Source organism: Limanda limanda, chromosome 7 (genome assembly GCF_963576545.1).
Source record: "Limanda limanda chromosome 7, fLimLim1.1, whole genome shotgun sequence".
Lineage (NCBI taxonomy): Eukaryota > Metazoa > Chordata > Actinopteri > Pleuronectiformes > Pleuronectidae > Limanda > Limanda limanda.
The window spans coordinates 26,529,008-26,551,900 of NC_083642.1; the positions used below are offsets into that span (position 1 = coordinate 26,529,008).

The following is a 22,893-nucleotide window of genomic DNA, read 5'->3' on the forward strand; positions in this document are numbered from 1 at the left end:
GATCAGCATGAGCATGGAAAGTAAAATTAGTATTTTGCAAATATGCACCTGGAGGAGATGGCACCCCAAGCATAGATGGGAAACTGATTAGCTTCATTGCCAGTGCCTGGGTTAGGGTCTATACCACAATATGTATGAGATATTTCATCCTGTTCTACAAAGGCAAGGGTGAAATATGATTGTGGGGCCTACTCAGTGGCTCATCGTGTAGTACATTGCCTTGAGGGGATTAGGAGTCGTACTCTACCCTGTATTTCCTGTCTGACTGTCAGTGCTTGTCTAAAGCAAAAATGTCCAAAATAAAAAGACCACTAACTGAAACATTTATACTATTAGCATCAGGAAATAGACTTATGATTTTTATAAACCCTATCCCCATGAGGCAGGCCAATCCACAATTCATGTAGGCCTCTTCAGACTCACATCCAGATTAGTGCAAAGAGACACATATGGAAATTCCTTCAGGTCCAAATTTGGTGGCTCATCTTTTTCAGTTTTCAGGCTTATTGCCAATTTAAAGGCCATGTACAAACCAAGTATTAACATGTGGTTTTTGTGAACCGATCTTAAGTGGACAGTTCTAAGTTCAGGTGTGAACACAATCAGATCGGATATAGATCCGGAGCGATCACACCTGAGCTGTCCACTTTTCGCATATCAATAAAGGACAATTTTGAAGAAGAGGAAGAACCATTTGTGTACATATAGGAGCGGAATACTATTCTCAGTCAACATGTATATAAACAGAAAGAGTCACAAAAGAAAAGTGTGCACTCATTCAAGACAAATATTAATTGATGATAGAAAAACTGTTGATGAGATGATAAAAAGTTAAGACTAAAAGTGCACGCTGGTTGGTTAAGTCTTGTGATGGTGGCAGGCTTACAGGGGGTTTGATCTGGAGTGTGTTTAGAGCTCCGGTGGCTTGGGGGAAAAGCTGTTGGAGTCTGATAGACTTTGCCCGGATACTCTGCAGCCTCCTAACCATAGTTCATGATCCTCACAGATGGCACAGGTGCAAAGAGGTGGTGGCAGGGGTGAGAGGGGTCTGCCATTATGTTGTGGACCTCCCGACACACCTGGTGTATGTTTGCTGTAGTGTCACTTCCCTCTGCAGTCAGGCATGCAACTTTACAGTTTCCGTTCCAGAGAGTGATGCAGTGTGTCATGATGGGTGGTGATGGCTTCCCTCAGTCTCCAAAGAAAAGGGAGAGTTTGATGATTGTTTTTGACTTTAAGGGATTAATCCTCATCCAGATTTATGTTATGATTTCTTTAAATTTCCTTAAATATACTCAGGTTTGTGGGATAAACTTGGAGAAACTCGGTTGCCAGATAAGTTAGAATACTTGAAATTTGTATTGTTCATAATGCATGCATGTGAGTTTATATGTATATGTGTTTGAATGTTTACATTTAATAAGAAGTTTAATGTTACTATGTAATTAATTGTGATATATATACTGCGTCAGGACAATAATATTTACTTGGTTTAATGTTTTTCCAACGTGTCAATATTGGGGGATGTGGAGGCTGAACCTGGCAACCCAGCCCAGCACAGGATGATGAGCAGCGGTGACTGGGAGTTACGGATTACCTCACGTAATTCTCCTCTGAACGCTACACAACCTTCGTGTGTCTGTGGTGTGAAGTTGTGTTTGTGTCGCTTTGGTTTTACGAGTCCAACAAGTTTTTATTTTTGTCAGGTGATGTGTTGAACCCATGTCGGTCCTCGCCACTAGCGTTAGCCAGGTAATGCTAGCAGACTTGTAGCGGAGGTTACCGCTGTGTTTGCCGTTGCTAGGCCGGTCTTGTGGTCTCGTTTTCTGGGTTGTCGTTGGCATTAGCTCCCGTCGGTTAGCTGACCCGCTGCGGTGCTAGCATCAGCTGGACAGGTTCTGTAAAACGCGTTGGTTATCGTAATGTTCCGGCTAGTGAAGTCCCCATAGAGGCGGTCACTTCACAACCTGAAGTTCCACCATAGAGTCGTTTACATGGCAGCTTGGAGCTGCAGGTTAACCGGCTAACTTGAGCTAAATTAGGGTGGAGGCATTCAATAGTCAGAGCAGTGTGCTAATGCTGCTGTTCACCGCTGTCATGGACATGGAGCTAATTCCTGTTTAATGACTAAGATCAACCTCACCAGTTCTAATGCTTTGCTCAGTATCATAGAGTTTCAAACCAGGGACATGTTGACCTGCAACACAGGTGTTAGCATCAGGAGAGATGTCAGGGCTAAAGGCTATTCATAGTTTATGAATAGACTGAGTTGCTGAGTTTAAGCTGGTTATCCAGTTTGTATGTAAGAGTGTGTGTTATCGAGGTTGTCATGGAAGGTTGGTACTAAGCATTGCATGTGTCTTCTCCAGCAGATTCTGATGAGGGCATCTCTACAGGCCAACTGTTCCTGACACTGCACTTGGAAGACGTGTGAGCTGCAGATCCTCACCATGTCCAAGAGCAAGAGTCCTGAGACAGTGAAGGTGGTGGTCCGATGTCGCCCAATGAATGAAAAGGAACAGGCAAACAAATTTGAAAGGGTCGTTTCTGTGGATGTGAAACTGGGCCAGATTATTGTCAGGAACGCCAGAGAAGCTTCAGCCAGCGAAAGTCCCAAAGTCTTCACTTTTGATTCAGTCTACGACTGGAACTCCAAACAAATAGATCTGTACGATGAATCCTTCAGGCCACTGGTGGATTCAGTTCTTCTTGGCTTCAATGGGACCATCTTTGCCTATGGGCAGACAGGCACAGGGAAGACGTACACAATGGAGGGGGTGAGAAATGATCCAGAGAAGAGAGGGGTGATCCCTAACTCCTTTGAGCACATCTTCACACACATATCACGATCCCAGAATCAGCAGTACCTGGTGAGAGCTTCATATCTGGAAATTTACCAAGAGGAGATCAAGGACTTGCTATCCAAGAACCAGGCCCATCGCCTTGAGCTGAGGGAGAGGCCGGACACGGGCGTTTATGTCAAAGACCTGTCATCATTTGTCACCAAGAGTGTGCGAGAGATCGAGCATGTGATGAACGTGGGCAACCAGAATCGTTCTGTGGGTTCTACAAACATGAATGAACACAGCTCCAGATCTCACGCCATTTTTGTCATCACTGTGGAGTGCAGCGAGTTGGGCGTGGACGGTGAGAACCATATCAGAGTTGGCAAACTGAACTTAGTAGATTTAGCCGGCAGCGAAAGGCAGTCCAAGACTGGTGCTAAGGGGGAGAGGCTTAAAGAAGCCACAAAGATCAACCTGTCACTTTCTGCTCTGGGAAACGTCATATCAGCTCTGGTGGATGGCAGGAGCAGCCACATCCCCTACCGAGACTCCAAACTCACCCGCCTGCTGCAGGACTCCCTGGGGGGCAACGCCTGCACCGTCATGGTTGCCAACATTGGGCCGGCATCCTACAACATGGAGGAGACCTTGACAACACTGCGCTACTCCAACAGGGCAAAGAACATCAAGAATAAACCACGCATCAATGAGGACCCCAAGGATGCTCTACTGAGGGAGTTTCAGGAGGAGATTGCCAGGCTGAAGGGACAGCTGCACAATCGCTCAGGGGGAAAAAAGAAGAGGAAGCAGAGGAGGAGAGCTGGGGAAGGGAGCGATGGTGAGGATCTTGAAGGAGAGACAGAGGATGATGATGAAGATGGAGATGACAAAGTAGATTACTGGGGGGAGCAGCAGGAGAAGCTGGAGAGAGAGAGGAAGGCCATCATGGAGGATCACAGTCTGGTGGCTGAGGAGAAAGTTCGGCTGCTCAAGAAGAAGGAGAAGAAAATGGAAGACTTGAGGAGGGAGAGGGAGGCTGGAGAGATGCTTACAGCTAAAGTTAAGGTAGGCAGACTTCTCTAGGGTGTGTATCTGTCCAGATAGAATGTTACTGTTGCCTTAACATGACAACTAATGTACACACAGGCCAATGGATCTGTATGTTGTTCTGCTAGTGAGATGGAATTGCCTCTATATCCTGTGTGATCTGAAGTATCATCAATGTATTCTTCCTCATCCAGGCAATGGAGAGTAAGCTTCTGGTTGGGGGGAAGAACATAGTGGATCACACCAACGAGCAACAGAAAATACTGCAGCAGAGGAGGCATGAAATCGCTGAACAGGTATGTCAAACATCTGAAAAGTATGGCTCTACAGTAAAGCAATGATGCAACATTAGGATAACATGGTGGGATGAGAATGTTGATGTTCCAATGGAATGGTGGTGTTGATTGCATGTTTTAACAATAGCTTAGTTTAGCCTCATATACACCTGGTCTGAGTTCTTTTTGTGTAGTTTGTCACCAACATGACAACAGGGAGAAAAAATACTTACATGGTGATAGCAGTGCTGCTGATAGTTGTTGTAGTTGCACTTGGCTCAACTATATTATTGTGAAATATGTACTTTCTCAATAACACTCATGCAGATGTCAACATCTTCTTCCTTGTTGTCGCTTCCTGTGGCATTAATTTATTCACAGTAACTATTTTAATGTTTGCTCTCTCTTCTTGTGTGTAAAATTGAGGACCTCTGTGTAGCCTGATCACACACAGAGCACTGTGGTCTAAAGTCTAAAATGTGTGTTTGCAGAAACACAGAGAGCGAGAGATGCAGCAACAGATGGAGAGTCGTGACGAGGAGACTCTGGAGCTGAAGGAGACCTACACTTCTTTGCAGCAGGAGGTCGACATCAAAACCAAGAAGCTGAAAAAGGTATCAGCTCCAACCGACTGTTGGTCCTGTCCACTCACGCTCACTTTTCTGCATGCATCTCCAGTCCTGGCCACTCTAATGAATGCTTTTATTCAGTGTACATACAAATTCGCTGATAGCATAAATATTCATTATGTATTTGTAAAAGCTTAGGTCACTGCCAACATAGACTCATACAGTAGGTGGTCTATGCAGATAATGAAAGAAATCATGTCTGTTTGTCTGTGTGTGTGTGTCTATGTGTCTGTGTGTGTGTGTGTGTGTGTGTGCGTGCGTGCAAGAAGTTGATGAATGTACTGCTCTGAAAAAAGATTTAGCTCATTAATAAAAGTATCGATCATTATGTGATGATCAGTATTATTTCATACCCTCATGAGAGTCACTGTTTAAGCCAAATTGTAAGTCATTGAATGCAGCTAATTTAGTTGCTTTGGGTAAAAGCGTAAGCTAAATACAATGTAATGTAAGACTGAAAATATACTTCTCATCATGGAAACCCTGGTTTCTTTCCTCCTTTGTGCTTCAGCTGTTTGCCAAGCTGCAGGCAGTGAAGGCAGAAATCCACGACATCCAGGAGGCACACATCAGAGAGCGTCAGGAGCTGGAACAGACCCAGAATGAGCTCACCAGGGACCTCAAACTCAAGTAAGGAGCTTGCATATCATACTGTTGGCCATCAGCATTATATCCATGATGAACACAATCTGTCCTGCTCCAGGAGAGAACACTCTTGGGAACAAGTTCTATTCAACCAAATTTTCCTTTAAAATATGTCACTGTCATCATTTATTTATAAGAGGTTAAACTAATCGTATAATTTCTAATCAACACCCTCAAATAAACAGAGCTCCTGGTGTCATAAATGACCCACATCTGAGTGTTTGTGTCTTGCTGTCATTCTCTGCCTCTTACTGCCTCCTGCTAATTGCTTGTCTGTTGTCTTTCAGACATCTGATCATTGAGAACTTCATTCCCCTTGAGGAGAAGAGCAAAATAGTCAGCAGAGCTTACATTGATGAAGAGGATGAGCACTGGAAAATGCAGCCTATTACACGTATAGAGGAGTAAGTTGCACAATATTCCGAGATGTTTTTACGTAAAGTGATTTGTGGCACAGTGCAATGAACAGAGCGCAATATGAAACGAGAGGTGTTTTTCTATCATCTCGTTATAATATATTGTCCAGCCCCAATGTGAAATTCACTTTGTGTGTCTGCTTCAGTGATCAGCCGATGAGGACCAGGCCTCTGTCTGCAGTGGGCTACATGAGGCCTCTCTGTCACCACGCTCGCGTCGCCATGACGATGAAGCCTGACACGAGATACAAAGTAAGCAGCACCTTCTCTAATCACCTGTTTCACTAATGAACAAATTCAATGTCTCTATGCATAAAAAACCCACAGACACAGTGACTATACATTCGTCATCCTCATCTTATGTTTCACAGGTTACACCACAAGGGCTGACCTTAAAGGTGCAGACAATCAATACAAACCTCACACTGCAAGGCAGCTTTAACAGCATAGTTAGACATGAATTTCATATACATAAGTTTATAATCAGAGGCACAGAGTGCAGCACAGCTGTACTATGAGGCAACATCACAAGATACTGAGTTAAAGGTGTTTATGTTGTTATGAGGAGTATAAAAAACAAGCAAGGAAATGAGTGAGTGTCTAGGTAACGAGAAACGTTATGTAGACCGGTTGGTATTGTTCACAGCCGCTGCAGGTGAGTGATGATGTGAATCCTCAAATTCTACGAATACAAAAATGTACATATATTTTGTGCCTCTCTGCCCCCAGGCTGAAAACATCCAGATACTGGACATGGACCTTCCAACACGGACGACTATAGACTATCAGGAGCCGGAAATCGCCCCAACGGTGGCAGCAGCTCTGAGGGACGCTCTCAGGGATGAGGATGAGATCCAGGTAGATGCCTTTGGCTTTTACAGCACTTTAGGACCAACCCCACCAGCCAGTGCCGTCTCCAGCCTCAAAAAACCAAAGTCTGGGTAAGTTAGCAGTCACTGTAAACTCTCCTTCAGTTGCCAATACCACATGTTTTACTTATTTAAAAATTCAATTTTCAATTCAGTTCAATTTGTGCGTAGCACCAAATCACGACATTACATATGAGCTTACTGTTTTGTCATGTAGTTTAGCTGGATCTTGGATTAATCGTTTGTTGTCTGGAAACAAATGAAATCATAGAACATGTTTATTGAAAGTCCAAATGTTTGGATCCATGACCTTTGCTGTTATTCCCACTGTTATGGGCATTTTGTGGAAGCTGGTGAAAATTGAACTCAGGCAGCAGCTGATTTCTTATGCAGAAGGTTTTAATGTGGACTTGATGCATCAAGGAGACCAGAAGGTGGAACAATATACAAACGCATGTAATGAGCAATTGTCAGCCCCAAGTCTGAAGATGTCTCCCCCAGCTTCCAGATATATCTCCCTCTACTTCACCCATTCTAACAGCACATTCATGAATGGCTAGAATTGCTGTCACACTCTATGTTAGATGTAGGTGTTCACATCCTATGGGATAGTTAAGTCTACAGTATGCATTCATAAATCACATTGTGTCCTTGTCATGTCTTGCCACTGGTGAAATAGGCATAAGAGTTGAAGTTGGTGTCTCTCTGTCTGGAGCATCTGAGTTAGATATGAAAGTCTCTAAACGTAGACACTTCAATGTACTGTTGGTTGGGCCTTTATCTATAACCTGGCCTTTGGTACTAGTTGGAGAGAGAAGGGAGTATGTGTGGAACGAAACAGACCTGACTCTCCCAATTGTGTACAGATGTAATGTTATATATACACAGATATAGTATAGTGGCGTTAAAACTTCCTCAACATCCACAACCTGTTCACCTCTCTGTTTTTGCTTTCTGTCCCTCAGTCGACCCAGAACTGGTGGGAAGTCCAGCACCCCAACGTCTCCTTTCAGCCCCTCCAGTCCAGGATCTCCTCTTTACCCACAATGCCGCGGCCTGGTGCCCAAGTGACCGCTTCTGCCACTACTGTCACTACCACCACCTCTCTCGTGCACCTTTCCACTTGGGGTTTGGGATTTTTTTTACAGAATCTGGGATTCTGTAAACATTACAGAAAACTTTAATACTAATGCTGCTCTGTAGGTTTTAACTCTAGCCACACCACTATTAACTGTTGTCATGAGCTTTTTCCTTTGGAGATTTAAACCTACTCATCCTGAGTGTGAGCCAATACAACACCAGGACAGCAGCCACGCCTGAAGCCTCACATCACTCCACACTGCTATTAGCTGCTATGAATGTCTTAAATTTCACACTTAGTGTTCTTAATGTATGAGAACAAAATGAAGGGGTGCTAGAATCTCACTCTTGATAAACTGCGGTATCGTCAATGCAGTTCTTTTTCTTCATATCTTGCCAGATGTGGGTTTGTTTTGGCTTTTCATGTCCTCTCAAGGTTTTCATGTGAAAGACACACGGACAAGACAGCTGTGCTGCACTTGTCAGTAACTGTCAGCGTGTGTGTGAGTGTATTACTTATTGTAATACTTAATTTATATATACAGATGTAGATATATATTTTTATTTTTATCCTGTTATTTCTGTAAAATAGATTATTTTTCGAGCTTCATTATTTCTTCCATAAGATTTAAGTAACCAACTTTCGTGCTGACGATGCTTTTGTACCTGACGGTTGCTGCTGCACTTCTGTCTGTTACATGTTTAGTTCCTTTAGATTTTTAAAGACAACTCCATGATAAGATGTCAGTATGTATTTCTTAGATGATGACTTTCTTAATAATGAGGTCAACTGTGGCCCTCGATTCCTTTTGTAAGGAAAACACCTGAACATAATATTAAAACTTTTAATTGTATTCAGCCACATGTTCTAATGTTAACATGGATTTTATTACACACTGTTGGTTCCCTCTTTTCTTAACACAGGTGTTCCTTAAACTTTTAAGCCCCTGACCCCAAAATATCAGTACCAGAGACCTGTGACCCCGGACTACCCCCAGAGGTGTTTGAAAGACACTAAGGAGGTAGTTAGCAAAAAAAAAATCAACAAACAATATTTCCTGTGGTGCTGTAAACACAACGGCTGCTAATCTGACATAATGTCGTCAGGGGTTACGTGTTGGAAGAAAATCAGAAAGTTGATGAATTTTTATTTGCATGCTTTTGTTTACATTTAGTTATTTCTAGTCATTTTAAATTTACTTTGTTTCAAGATTTTGCCATTAAATTTGCAGATGACAGATCTAGGTCTGATACAAAATTCTCAACTGATGTGACCAGTTTTTCTATTTGAAAAAGCTTTGAGGTTGGGGTAACTGGTGCTTCCTTAATGAATGGGCACCTGTATAAAGTGAGGGTCATCTCAAAGGCACAGAGAGGGCCTGTCCCAATTCCTCTCTCTTGGCCCTACCCATCGGTATGAAGGGTCCCCTCCAACCACAGCCACAAGGCGGAGGGCTAGGAAATCTTCACCAGGAACTGGGACACCACTTTCTACGTCATCAGCAGGCGTGACGCTATATAAGTAACACACAAGCGAAAAGGCTGTAGTATATGGGGTGCCGTTTGTAAAGCAGCTCACGCTGAAAATAACAGCAACATTTTGTCACATTTAGCTTCAAACCATGTTTAAAAAACTGGTGTGAATTTTTGATTCACTTTTTTGCACATTTACAACAATATTATTTTAAATATTTAAATCCAAATGTTAAATGTTACACTTAAATGGTAAATCTAAATGTTAAATTTAAATCTATATATTAATGTGAAATCTTAAATCTAAATGTTAAATCTGAATCTAAATCTAAATGTTAAATCTAAATGTTTCAGGTGAAACTAAATATTTAACTAATATGCAAATTAAAATGCCGGTAACAGGAAGTAACAAAATAAAAGCTCGAGGAGGTCAGAGTGTGTTTATAGTGGCAAATTACGAATAAATTGACTCTTGGACATGGATTATTGTGACATTAACTACATAAAATAACAAACACGTTTGGAGAAACTTTATTTGAAGAGTACTTTGAGTTTTTAGTGTCACTTTTATGAAGGATGCGGGACTTATGACCTGTAGCCACTTTAGCCAGCCACAAGGGGGAGCTTTTATTTTGTTTCTTCCTGTTATCGGCATTTGAATTTGCATATTAGTTAAATATTTAGTTTCACCCAAAACATTTAGATTTAACATTCAGATTTAACATTTAGATTTAGATTCAGATTTAACATTTAGATTTAGATTTAAGATTTAGATTAAGATTTAGCATTTAGATTTAACATTTAAGTGTAACATTTAACATTTGGATTTAAAATATTTAAAATATCTCTAAGTTGACAAATATTGTTGTAAATGTGCAAAAAAGTGACTCTCAAAAATTCACACCAGTTTTTTAAACATGGTTTGAAGCCAAATGTGACAAAATGTTGCTGTTATTTTCAGCGTGAGCTGCATTACAAACGGCACCCCATAGTAGTAGATTCGACAATACCGGCTCCAAATGTTGTGGTACCCGTAGCATGGGATGTAATCCTCATGATCCGGCTAATAAATACACGGAGAACAAACCAGACGAGTAGAAGACGTCTGGGGCAGTTGATGGAGCTGATGGAATTCCATAAGGTTTGTAGATTTGGTTACAATAACGACTTTTCAAGCATGTTGTCACAGCGGCTAATGCTTTCTGATGTTATGTTTACTGCGTCAATAATTTGCACAGAATGCTTTCAATGTAGCTGTTAGGTTGGTTTTCATATGGTGTAGATTTGTCACACCAATTTTTTTCTCTTTGCGAGGAAAAGATGAAAAATAACGTGTCATTTGAAATCGAAATCATGTTACAAAGCTGGTGTATTTTGGCTCATAACCTTTGCCTATTAAAAACAAATAGTTTTATCTATAAGCTTTCCGGCCTGGCCGTCTCTGTCCCCCCAAAGGCAACACTTTGAGATACACATCGTCTTTTCAACCATCTGACTTTTCTTATTAAAAGCTATATCAACGGATGTGACGTCACTGTTTAGTTTTTTCATGAATCATCTGTCCAGCAAACTGCCCCTGTTGATTCTGAAGCATCTGGTAACTGGGTGACGGATGATCCATGCTCAGGTCACAGGCCCAGCTTTAAACACGAAGAAGCTTCGGCTTCACCTCTGTGACCCTGTACACACCTGGTATTAACGGTTGGTTTTGTGATCCAATCACAAGTGGACAGCTCTAAGTACAGGTGTGAAAGAACTCAGATAGGATAGCGGTCCGATCATGCCAGACCATATTCTGAGGTGGTCTGGGTCACGTCCACATTCTTTTAGCAGGGTCACATGTGAAGGTCCTCCTACTCAGCTGACGTCCTCTGACCTGCTACAGTTTCACTTTTAATCAAAAGGTTTGTTTGTGACCATCACCACATAATGACTGAACCTTCCTGACTCATCTCTCTACCTCTCTCTCGCACACTCTTGCTGACACACACACACACACAGTGATATTGGACACACTTGTTTACTCAGACTGGGTAAAAACAATATAGATTGTTCTTCATGAACAGATATGACGTACGTGTTTGTTTGAACAGAGCTGGGAGGTGAAATCTGATATGAGATCTGATCATGAGACATATGTGGGGCCATATTTTAATGCCAGGTATGAACACACACTCAAAGCTGTCCACTTCCGGATGTCACAATTCACAAAAAACACGTGTTGATACCCGGTGTGTACAGGGCCTGAGAGGAAAAGGCCATTTTATCTTGACTGGTTTATTGATTACTCTTCCTTCAAGTGAGAGAGAGAGTTGAGTGCCCTTGAACATTCTCTCTGGATACCAAAAAGGGCCTTAAAGGGGATGTTTCGTATTTTCCAACCTGGGCCCCCTCTTATAAATGTGGGTGTGCAAGTGAATTGAACTTACAAAATCTTATGGAATTAGTCCAGTAGATTGTGTCCACTGGCAGCCACAATACAGCAGAAGTGGCTGCAATGTTAGCTTATGGGGCAACTGCGGCAGTTCAGGAAAAATCAACTAAAAGCTTTTTTTTTTACCAATAAAAGACTTCAATTGTTTATCTGGTTATTGGCTGGCAACAGTACACATCACTCAACGAGAAGTCTCACTCACTACCGTGCAGCAGCTCCGTCCTCATGATAATGCACGTCACATCTGCCAGTGGTCTACTGTACCGATACCAATAGTTTCCTTAAGTAATATTCATTTTCACACCCACATTTATAAATCTTCCGAGGCTTATTTTCTTGTGTTAGACCAAGAGGAGACAATATGTGTGAATGGATCAATACTGAAAACAGCAGCTAGGGCCTTCACTAAACTCATCAGTTCATTTCCACCTACACGTTCTTTTATATAATGGAGTTTATTATCAGCTCAATCATACAGCTCAGTTTTAAAAACAAGCCATTTGCACCAAAACCTTGTTTAGTGCAAACAATATCATGATCGTTTACATTCAGCAAAGAAATACAACTGCACAACAACCAAACATTAATGGTACCAATGTTGAAAAGGGAATGGTTTAAATCCACGCCCCAGCAGCACTGAAGCATGATGTTACTCTCAGGCCTGTTTTCTAGACTCAATCCTCCCATTCAGTGTTGGATATTTGAGCAATATACAGCTGTATGTATTTTAAATCCATCCTGTCACATCCACATGTTATTGATAACAGGCTGCAAAGATCACTCTGCTATTCAACAATCATACAAACTTTTAAATGGGAGAAATCTGATGCTTGGCAAGAACATCGACAGGTTGTTTGAATGGTGGAGCAGTTTTTAGAAATGATAAGACACCAACAAACTGTCAGCTTCTCTCTTCAAATGAAGGACTTCCAAATGTTTTGCTGTGTCCTCAAGAATTCACTCTTCAAGAATTTAGTCCATGCAACTTCATTTTGGCACAGAAGGGAATGGAAACTTTTGTACAAAAGCAAAAAGGTATAAAGGAATAATGCCCCATCGAACTATAAACTACCAGAGAAAATATTAATTAAATGAAACTTGTACTATCTGTCAAAGTATTTTCATGTTTTTTTCGCGTTTCACAGAACAAAACATACACACATTTACAAAATGTACACGAAACTTCAAGTCCCAAAAATTTCCAAAATCAAAGATTTTACAAAAAAAGAAAAATGAGTGAGCACAGTGAAGGAAAACTTGGACACTGTCATCATCAAAAACAATTATGTGTTGTCGTCATGCTGGTTTGTTTACTGTATGTAGATTGGAATATAAGTGAGTAAGCAATCTGTTCTGGTCATTCTCGCACGTTTCAGAGAACACAGTGGGATGTTGAGAAAGACACGCAAGGATTTGGACGCCCGTACAATGAAACACGTGCATAGAAAAAGGGAAAACTCAACCTTCTGTTATGTTGACTGGTCTCATGAAATGCTTGAAGCGACGCCTTCGAAAAGCAGACGATCTAAGTGAAGAGGGCCCGAGGCAAAGCTCCCTCTTATTTGTTTCGAAGTCACCGGAAATAATCACAACTGCCATCATCGTGGTCACGAGCTGCAGCTTCAATAAAGTCATAAGAGAAAAATCACTTTTCACATCCTCCAAACTTTGAATGCACAATTTATTAGCCCACAAAACTTGAGCCCTACACTACTCTACATCTTTCTGTTCAAAAATGACACCAAAACCCATTAGGTGACATCACAGCACCTCCTCCTGTGGACAAAGCAGCCTCCACACACCTTGTACAATCCACATCCAGCTCGGGGGACAGCTGGAGTTCCCTCTAGTGAAGCCCTGTGCCCTCTGAGCTGCTCTTTCTGTCTGTTGCTGCAGGGTTTGAACTCTGTAGCAATGTCTGCTCCGATACTGTAGACAATGATGGAGCTCCCTCAGCACCACTGGCTTCCCCTCTTATAAGCGGAGGACACTCAGGCTACTGTGGGCTGTCGAGCTGCTGTCAGGCAGTGACTGATTACTAAATGAGTTACAAAGAGCTGCAGAGCTAATTCAGAAAACCGTGTACGTACTTATTTCCTATTTCAATTTTATTCCCAGAGTAGCATAGCATCCCCCCAGCCCTCCACTGGACACAGTCATTGACTCTTTAAGGTGTACTAATCGAGGTGAAGAACAGCGGGAGGCAGAGCGGAAACAGGGACAGAAAATGGATGATGGAGACAGGTGAAAGAGAGAGATCCAGGGTGGGGCTAGGTGTCAGTAGGGTAGGGGGCATGTTGTCCTGCCTCGTGCAGGCGGGACAGTAACAGAGGCTTCAGCTCCTGCTGAGTTGTTCTCTGGACTCCAGATCTGTGGCTCATTTCTCTCTGTAGAACAGGAGGTACATCTTCAGAGGCTCGGGCAGCGGCAGGCCCAGTATCCTCTCCCTGAGGAGGTTCACCACCGGCTGGGGTCGCAGGAGCTCCCCGGTCTCCGTCTCCTTCTCCTCTTCCTCCTCCTCCCGCTCCTCCTCCTCCTCGTCTTCCTCCACGACCGTCTCCTCTTCTTCCGCCACCGCTCCTCTCAATCCCCTCCGGCTCCCTCTCGCCTGCCGCCTTGCCTCCCTCTCCCCCGCCCCCTCCTCCTCGTCTGCCACTCTCCCTCCCTGGTTGTTGTTGCTGTCCAGGGGAGTGACCACCTGGATGTTGCAGTGGCGCCGGTGGACGCGCCGGCGCTTGAAGCGAGGGCCGTACTTATGGAGTCCAGCCACTGCCAGACCCCGACCCACGCTGAAAGAGGAGCCCTGGCCACGGGACTGGTTGTCTCCTCCATCTGTGGTCACCCTGAGGGTGTGGCGGATGCAGATACGAGCCAGCTCCTGCAACGTCCGTACCTCATACCTGGCTGCAAAGTTGAGAAGCAGAGGAAAGCAGAAAAAGACCCAGGAGTGAATAACAGATGTCATGATATTCATAATTAGCTGTAGTTTTAATTTAGATAAAGATTGAAATGGGACTCACGCAGGGGAACAGTCTTGGGTTTGCCATTTGTGCTGTGTTTGGGCAGCACCAGAGGAGCAAAGGACACAGAGATGATCTTCTTGGTCTCCCAGCTGTTCGCCCCTGTACGAGTGATCTTGGTCAACTGCAGAAAATACGACAGGATGAAACCTTTTACTTTAATTATTTTCTCAGTTGACTTCAAAAACTGCTTTGCATTTAGAGTCCATATCATCAGTGAGTGTGCTCCTAAGTCGGTCAGTCCCACAAGTTTTAAGGTTTTCAGCGCTGTCCACAAAATATAACAACAATAAAAGCCAATAACATATTAAAAAGAGAAACACATATCAAGCAAAAATAACAATAATATATGTGCGGACAATCTGAAGATTCTGATCTTGAAGACATTCATCGACTACTTTTCAGGCAAGTCCTACAGATTGTGTGATTTTATGAAATGTTCACTCTTCACAGTCTTCTCTAATGAAGTAAATATACAAACATTCACCGACCAACAGAGTGATTGCCTACTGAAGGTCTGTGCTGAGGGGCACACACGAGACAGTAAAAAGTCTACACCCAATCCTGAATGCAGCGTAAGATAAAACAAAAACAACTGATCGGAACAAAACTTGGTGGAAGGATGTGGTTTCAGAGGTAATGGTGGCAGCAAGCGTGACGAAAAAGTCAATTCACTTTTAAATGTAAGTACTCAACCGAACAGCTAATGGTGAACAACCAAACAACTTTTTGCCTGTAGCTCGGTTTCTAGGCGACGGCTGTAAGGGCGGGAAAAGCTGCTGATGCAATAAGAAAACCGATCGGGCGATAAAGGATGCGGCCACTGAGTTGAGAGACAGCTCATGTGCCTCCACATAGGCGAACTAGGCAATTGCCTAGGGCAGCACTTTGGCTGAAGTGCTGAGGAGTCAATCACACTGCACCTGCAGCTGACTCTTTCACCGCCTCCCAGCCCCCACCCCCAGCTCTAAAGAGCCAGTGGTCGACTCAATTTAAGATTATTTAAGTTTATTTCAGACTCAAAAGTAGGACTATTGACAGAGAAAGCATTCCAAAATCAGAGGGGTTCCTTGTTAAAATATATTGATCCCAGGCGCTGTTGTGCATGAACGTGTTCATATATTTTGTGAACGAGGAACTGAACGAATCAATTTACAAATGATGAACGTGAACACTATCGCTGGAGTGCACGCTGCTAACGTTACTTTTTGTCATAATATATAATATATAGACCATAATGTGAAATACCGGGAATGAGAGAAAATATATGTGTGTGCTCCTAGACAGCACACACATAGACTGCCAGGGTGCCGCCCCCACTTACTTTCCCAGAGTGACACGCACAGTGAGATAGATAACGGGAAGCAGCTGGTAAGTGACTTAGTTGATGAACAAACAGTGAAAATAGAGAGTTTCTCTCTGGTCCACTGCTGCTTCAGGATCAGAAGGTTGGTTTGTATCGTGCTGGAGTTTCCTGTTTCCTCCCTCCACTCTCCTGTGACCTGCTTTCATAGTTCAAATTTCTTTTAAATGAACTATGAACATGAACTAGTTCATTTTAAGTGTGAACTGGCACAACAGTGATCCCGAGAGTGTTAGGGAGGATGATGAACTACCGCCGGTTACGGTAAAAACTACCACCGCAAAACAACACAACAAGACAGTTGCTGATATTGTACGTTCCAAATAGAGGGGCGGTAGAATTTTTTTTCTCCAAGAGCTGCAGATGTGCTGCCGTCCTGCTCCGGAGTGTGAAACTTGCTGCAGCTCGTTTGAATTCAAGGGGGACTTTAAGCAGTTATCACTTTGACAAACGTTAACAAATACATATCTGCTGTGGGGAGAAGGGTACACTAACCTTTTCCTCAAGAGGCATCACCAGGATGCCCCCTAACTTTAGCAGGTTCTTCATGTAATCCTCGTGCTCCTTCTGCACTCCAGCACCGCAGTACACCCTGTCATACTGACGGCTCTCTGGAGGAATCTCCAGACAGTTGCCCACAACAAAGGATGGCTCACAGAACTCAAACCTAAATAGAGACACAGGAACAATGGAAAACACTAAACACACCAGGGGGAAAAAAAACAAAAAAAAACAAATATAAACGGAGACCTACTTGTCAAAGCTATCGCTGGTTTTGATGAAGGATTCGAGCTTCTGGTAAGCGTACTCGATCACATCTGCGTGCAGCTCGATGCCGTGGTTCACCCCAAAAGGTCCTGTTGGCACAACACAGTCGCCAGTTTTATTTTAACCAAACTTGTATGTTATGAGTGACTTCGCTTTTGTTTAAGGTGTGAATAACAAGTGGTCAGCTTAAAGTTTGTCTGTTCTCCCGTCTCCTGTGGCCCTTTGTGATCTGATCTCTCTTCCCAACTCTATAGAGAAATGAAGGCTAAATTATGTTGTTTTAACTCAGTTTGAGTTTACAAATGTGTCTGATGACAATGTTGGTGTGTGTGTGTGTGTGCAAAAGACAGCAAGGGGAGTCACAAGAGGTTATATGAATGAATGTGTGCAGCTGTGAAGAAGGAAATTGTGTCGGGATACAAACAAATCAATGTATGGACACTGAGAAGCATAACAATATGTTTAAACCAAAGAGGTTTCAACTGAAGCAGGTCAGGAAAATCATCTGAGTAGGTGATCCTTTATATGTGGTCCAGGATGCATTCAGGTGCATTCAAACCTGTACTTAGCAATGCCCACTTGGGATACAGGCTACAACAGGGATCTAAGTTAAGGACTTGGTTCCTTTAGGACAGCTAGTAAAACATCTATAGACATTTTAAAGGAAGGAAATGTTGTTATTGGGATTGGACATGTTTTTAGCAGGTGTCTGGGAGTGCCATCTCTAGCCCCCATCCCCAGGTAAGGTAGACTGTTGACCAGGTGTCAAACATCCATCCTGAGAGATCCAGTCACAAGTGGACAGCTCTAAATGTGTACGTTAGCAAATAACATGTCCTGAATGTGTCACCTGTCACCAATTGGGATTGGATCTTGCTCTATATGCAGACAATCATGCATTTCATTTGAATAATGTTGTTTTTACCTAGCTTGAGTTTACAGATGTGTCCATTGTCACTGTGTTTGTGTGTCTGTGTGTGTGGCTGCAAGCAAGAGAGCGAGCAGAGTCAGGAGAGGCTGAATTAATCAATGAGCTGTGTACAGTTCTGCTATGGACTACAATTTTACCCATTTGAAAGAAAATATCAATCATTATGCGGTTGACTATGCTGAAATTGTGGACATGGTCTGTCGCTGTTTGGAGACTGAGACGCATAAAAATACATTTGATTCATTGTGGAACTGTAGTAGGTCAGAGGACATCAGCTGAGTAGGCGGACCTTCATATGTGACCAAGGACACGTTTGTGTTTACAAAGCAGGGTTTCCCCCAGAAAACTTGCTAAGCCTGGTGGTAGGGCTGCTAGAGAAGCCTTCTCGCGGTCACCTCAGCTACGGGGGGGGGGGGGGGGGGGGTAGACGTATACTCAGTGAAACACTGTGTTGAAGGAGCGTTCTGATGTCTGAGTGTCAGTGAAGGGGTCGGGGTGGGACATGTGACTGTGTGGACCAATAGGATGGGCTTGTCCGGGATCGGGGCTCAATGAGGAAGTAAAGTGTTGACGGAAGAAGCTATGTTATTCAGCGACCCTCGGAAGAGGCACAATTTCTTACGGTGTTTCTAAGTTGTTTAAAGTTTTATTAAGGTGTACGGTGACAAGGACGGTTCAATAAACGACCTGAACATCAGTTAAGTCTCATCAATCTTTCGGGGGATCTGCTACACCGTCTTTGGTATCATGTTTCTGGTGCATAACATTTTTTTTTTTTTTTTTAAATAAATAAACAAGCGACCCACCAGGCCTATAAAGCACTGGAGGAAACCCTGACAAAGCTAAAAGAATTCAATTCAATTTCATTTTCACACACAGCCAACTCCCTTCAATATCACCATCATACTTCCTATTTACTTACAACCAAAAGGTAAGCTCTGAGAGGGTGGTGGGGTCCACTTTGTCAAGCTATAAAAACCCCTGTACATGAATGAAATTGGCAGAGTTGAAATAAAGGATGCTGAACATACCCAGAATGAGGCCAACCATGGTGCTGAGGTAGCCAGTCCCACTGCCCAGGTTGAGGAAGGAGAGGCCGGGGTGCAGATCCAGAGCCTCCATCACCTCAGAGTAGATACACGGAGCCGACAGGTGGATGTTTCCATGGCGCCATGCCAAGTCCTAACCAGCACAACAGTATACGCTTCCATTAACAGTCTTACAGCCAATCAAAACTCACCACAGCTGTTCCCTTTAAAAAAATCATGAATAACCCGTGACCAACAAAACCAGAGTTAACCACAAACCAGAGGGCTGTGTGTGTGGTGTATTTTTTCTTCAAATTTGCTCACCTTGTAAGCGTTGTCCCGGTATTCTTCCAGGTAATAGTCCGCCCGGTCGATGGCTCGAAAAGCTCGCTCCACCAGGTCTGAGCGGATGTAATAAGCCTCCTTCAGGTTGTCAATCAGGTCATCGTTGTCCTCGCCGGCACTCACAGCTCCACCCATCCTGACTGAAGACAAAGAGAAGGTTTACTATCCCACAGTGACGACCATTCTGCAACCTGCACAGGAACCAGGGAACACACAAACACACACACTTTACATTAGAGCTGTATATTCCATAGTGGCCCGTTTTGGTTTTAATTTAACTTTGTTCGTTCAATTGCTTTTAAACTAAATTTATCATTGGGAAGACATTTCAGGGCTGCGAAACTTCAGATGTTACAGTACAGAACGTAAATCCGAAGACTGTTCACGTCCCTTTCAGAGCTTTTTCTCAGAAAAATTAAATACCTAAAGATTTTGATCAGTATGAAGACATCACCCTGGGCACAGAACACAATTAAATCGTCTTCACTATTCACTTCAATACTGAAAACATTCATTTGTTGCACTCCTCAAATTTCCACATCTCCTTTAACCTTTAACATATTCATAAAGAACTACACAACAATAACTTAAAACGCACAAACATGTCTGATTTGACAAACATCATGGAGTGGTAGAGATTGGCATTATTAATCTCACAAGGCTTAAGGCCGGCGCATGCTTCTGCGTCGTCAGGGGCCCGCAGGCACGCAGCTGTAACGCAGGATTCGTTGTCATTCATGGTTCTCCAACCGTTGCGCATGTTGCCGTGCAATTCCCCGCCAGAACACTAGGCGCAGTAATGTTTTTTGTCGAAGTCGGCTCTTCTTCGTGTGTTGCACGAAGAAGAGCGATTTATTTACATCGCCACGGCGGCTCCGCAGAGCCTTTTTCTGGCGGAAAAATCCGCCGGTTAGTGACGGGTTATACTAGTGGACATAGTGTCGGATCTCTTCTGCCAAGTGCTCTTCTATCTGGTCCATATTCGTTCTTCTAAATCTTCCGTGGTTTCCGGGCATGAACCGGAAATGCGACTCCGGAAATGATGTAGTCAGCAGACCAATCACAGCCCTCGCGGCCGGGTGACGCTTGCGGGGCTTTGCCGTCAAGTTAGAAAAATTGGCCGACGCACGTAAGGACGTAGGAAGGGCCGTGAGGGGCCCGGAAGGGCTCTTGCGTCTCCGTTCCCGTGAAAACGCAGAAGCATGCGCCGGCCTTCACTGTGTGCACCGGCTCAGCCAAATCTGGAGGCCTAAAGAAGGCTTTTGGTGGCAGAGCAAAGCTGCAGGTATGACTGCTGCTGTAGCTGTTGTTCAGAGACGTGTTGAAAGCAGCACCACAGACAGAGATCACAGGGCGGCCAAATGCCGGCCACAGCCAGGAGGCTGTAAAAGAACAAAGCTCTATGAGCATTCAGATGTCTGGACCTCCTGCTGCCTCTGAGGGCACTTGGATGAGTTGAAGTAGAGGGTCACTGGAGCACCGCAATCCCAGAATTCAGGCGTACGTGTTGTTGTAGTCTCTAAAAGTAGAGACAGAGCAAGAGCCTTTAGCTATCAAGCTCCTCTCCTGTGGAATCATCCCCCAGTTTCAGTTCTGTTTGTGTTGTCTTCAAAGTTTTCTTTTTGATAGAGCGAACAGTTGGAGCTGGTTCATGTCTGTTTTGGACCAGATCTTAGTCATGCTGCTGTGGGCCTAGAATGCCAGGCACATTAATGTCTCACCAACACATGTTACTGACTTGACCTTCTCCCTGGAGTCTTTGTGCTTTATTGTTGCTATCGCAGGTCGCCGATTTTGAATTATGATTAAATCTAGAATGCTTAAATATACAAAATGCCTTCTCATGTTTACCACTACAACTATTGGCAATACTTCTATAGTATCATTGCTGACCCCTTCATCTCGGTTTTCCTTGTGTATAGATACTTCAAACACTGATACACCTCTCAATTTAAGTTCGACACGTTTTTTTTCATGAATGTTGTCAACATTGTTGTTGTGTTGATGTGCTCTGCTATACGTGACATCTATTGCACATCTGTTTGTCCTGAGGGATCCTTCACATGAGCTCTCTGAGGTTTATTTTTTTCCTTCGATTTTTTGTATGTCCTCTAGTCGAGGGTTAAGCGCAGATGATGTGGCATCTAGTTACGCCCTTTATTACATTATATATGGGAATATGGGCTACACAAAAAATGTATTTAAAACGTTGTGCTCATTTCCAGGATAAATCCAGCATGAGCCCCCTGCAGCTTCTTTAGGATCGTATAAGCACAGGAGGCCTGCAGGGGGCGCTGTGAGTGGCTCTGTGACAAACTGAGGGGTTTAGTAGGGAACACACTTCCTGTAAACACTAAGATCAAAGCTTCGCTGTTCATTTACTGTTTCAAGGGTTTTCCACGGCTGTTCTGTCGCTGACGTGGTCGCTAAGTGGGGTCCGCGTTGAGCTGTGGCTGCAGTGTGACCCTCTTCATAAACACTCAATGGTTTAACCCTCACACGTCCACAGCCCGCTCCGCGCTGCGGCCGCGGTGGTCTGCGCCACGCAGGTGATCCACTTAGAACAACAAGCATGAAAACACACTGCGGGGCTCTGTGAGCACCCAGAAACACCACGGTACACCCGCTGGCCCCCTGGCACACCGCGGCAAGGTCAACGCCGTCGGTAGCTACCGCATTGTCCGCGACGCTGGCGAGAGGAGAAATGGAGACGGCGGAGTCGCGTCGCTGTGAAAACGAGCGAACCCGCGGCTTCTCCTGCAGCGAGCCGCGGTCCTACCTGAGGAGAGGAGGAGGAGGGGGTGCTGTGTGTCTGCGCTGCGTCTCCTCTCAGCTGCTGATGCTGCACACAGGAGGAAGAGGAGCAAGAGGAGGCTCTGTCACTAACACGACTGCTGGATGTAAACACTCGGCCAGCTGACGCTCTGACGTCACACGCAAAGGACGAGGAGATAAAAGTCAGGAGGAGAGAGCGTGGCCCACGTTCTGTGCGCGAGGACACGACCACACCGCTGCCTCTGATTGGCTCACCTCTTTGACCGTGCAGATGAGGTTTTAGCAACAAGACCGATGATTGGTTGGAGGTCGACGTGGCTTCAGAAGGACACCGCGGTCACGTGGGACGTCATTTGACAAAACCCGATCACACCAGGCGAGTCTATTTGTGATATTACCGTACGGGTGCTTGGCGCTGAAGACAAACATTTAATGTCTCAATTTTCATTATGGAATTCATAAATAGTCATTTGAAATTATTAAGCGTGGACAAAGAAGTTTCACCTCACACTTGTTCATGATGACCCCCCTGATATGTCAAGTTTCAGAATTTTACTGTAGACATGTTTAGACAATCAAATGTAAAATAAGCTCAGTTTTCAGTATGGCATTCATAACCTGCTCTTTGGAGTTGTAAATTGTAAGAAATAAAACATTTTCTTAGGTGACCTTTTAATGAGTTATTTTGAATAAATACAATCTAAACGGGTTTAGCTTAAAGTAAGTTATGAATGCCTTAATAACAAGACTTTTCAGTAATGTTCTCAATTTTTTCTACAGTTAAATCCTTTGAAAGTTCACATGCAGACAGTAAAGGCTCCAGTATGCTTCTACGTATACGTTTCTCGGAGAGGGCTCCACGGAGGACGAAGAGTCTTTTTGATTTTTAGCTCTCCGACCACTGTACGTCGAAAAAAATTCACCGCCAAACCCATAGGTGGCGCAACGCCATTTGGGAAGAAGAAGTCCACGTGTGTCTGTTTATCTCTGTCGGCTTGCCTCCCACACA

At 43.8% G+C, this 22,893-nt stretch overlaps 2 protein-coding genes across 4 annotated transcripts; one reads left to right on the plus strand and one right to left on the minus strand.

Moving 5' to 3' along the window:
- The first annotated feature begins 1,539 nt into the window (after positions 1-1,539).
- LOC133004835 (kinesin-like protein KIF3B) lies at positions 1,540-8,922 on the plus strand. Of its 3 annotated transcripts, none has more exons than XM_061074367.1 (9): positions 1,540-1,602; positions 2,373-3,851; positions 4,028-4,129; positions 4,600-4,722; positions 5,249-5,367; positions 5,670-5,786; positions 5,945-6,050; positions 6,528-6,739; positions 7,633-8,922. In XM_061074367.1, the coding sequence occupies exons 2-9, from the start codon at positions 2,451-2,453 to the stop codon at positions 7,736-7,738; spliced, it is 2,286 nt and encodes a 761-aa protein (XP_060930350.1). In that variant the 5' UTR covers positions 1,540-1,602; positions 2,373-2,450; the 3' UTR covers positions 7,739-8,922. The 3 variants fall into 3 exon arrangements, with proteins under 3 accessions (XP_060930350.1, XP_060930349.1, XP_060930348.1); XM_061074366.1 differs by having other exon boundaries at positions 1,567-1,752; positions 2,370-3,851; XM_061074365.1 differs by having other exon boundaries at positions 1,567-1,752.
- Positions 8,923-12,090: 3,168 nt separating this feature from the next.
- Positions 12,091-22,075, minus strand: LOC133004836 (protein-L-isoaspartate O-methyltransferase domain-containing protein 2). The gene is made up of 7 exons (XM_061074368.1): positions 21,889-22,075; positions 19,089-19,249; positions 18,768-18,918; positions 16,792-16,894; positions 16,533-16,704; positions 14,675-14,798; positions 12,091-14,558 (listed from the first exon to the last, which is right to left on the minus strand). The coding sequence occupies exons 2-7, from the start codon at positions 19,242-19,244 to the stop codon at positions 14,032-14,034; spliced, it is 1,233 nt and encodes a 410-aa protein (XP_060930351.1). The 5' UTR covers positions 19,245-19,249; positions 21,889-22,075; the 3' UTR covers positions 12,091-14,031.
- Positions 22,076-22,893: the final 818 nt, after the last annotated feature.

Excerpts from the sequence above, each read along its gene's own strand:
- LOC133004836 (XM_061074368.1), bottom strand. The coding sequence starts at position 19,244 with ATGGGTGGAGCTGTGAGTGCCGGCGAGGACAACGATGACCTGATTGAC. Across the intron at positions 16,705-16,791 it reads ACCAGCGATAGCTTTGACAA|GTTTGAGTTCTGTGAGCCAT; the intron begins GTAGGTCTCCGT and ends GTCTCTATTTAG. Across the intron at positions 14,799-16,532 it reads TGATGCCTCTTGAGGAAAAG|TTGACCAAGATCACTCGTAC; the intron begins GTTAGTGTACCC and ends TATTTTCTGCAG.
- LOC133004835 (XM_061074367.1), top strand. The coding sequence starts at position 2,451 with ATGTCCAAGAGCAAGAGTCCTGAGACAGTGAAGGTGGTGGTCCGATGT. Across the intron at positions 3,852-4,027 it reads TGCTTACAGCTAAAGTTAAG|GCAATGGAGAGTAAGCTTCT; the intron begins GTAGGCAGACTT and ends TTCCTCATCCAG. Across the intron at positions 5,787-5,944 it reads CCTATTACACGTATAGAGGA|TGATCAGCCGATGAGGACCA; the intron begins GTAAGTTGCACA and ends TGTCTGCTTCAG.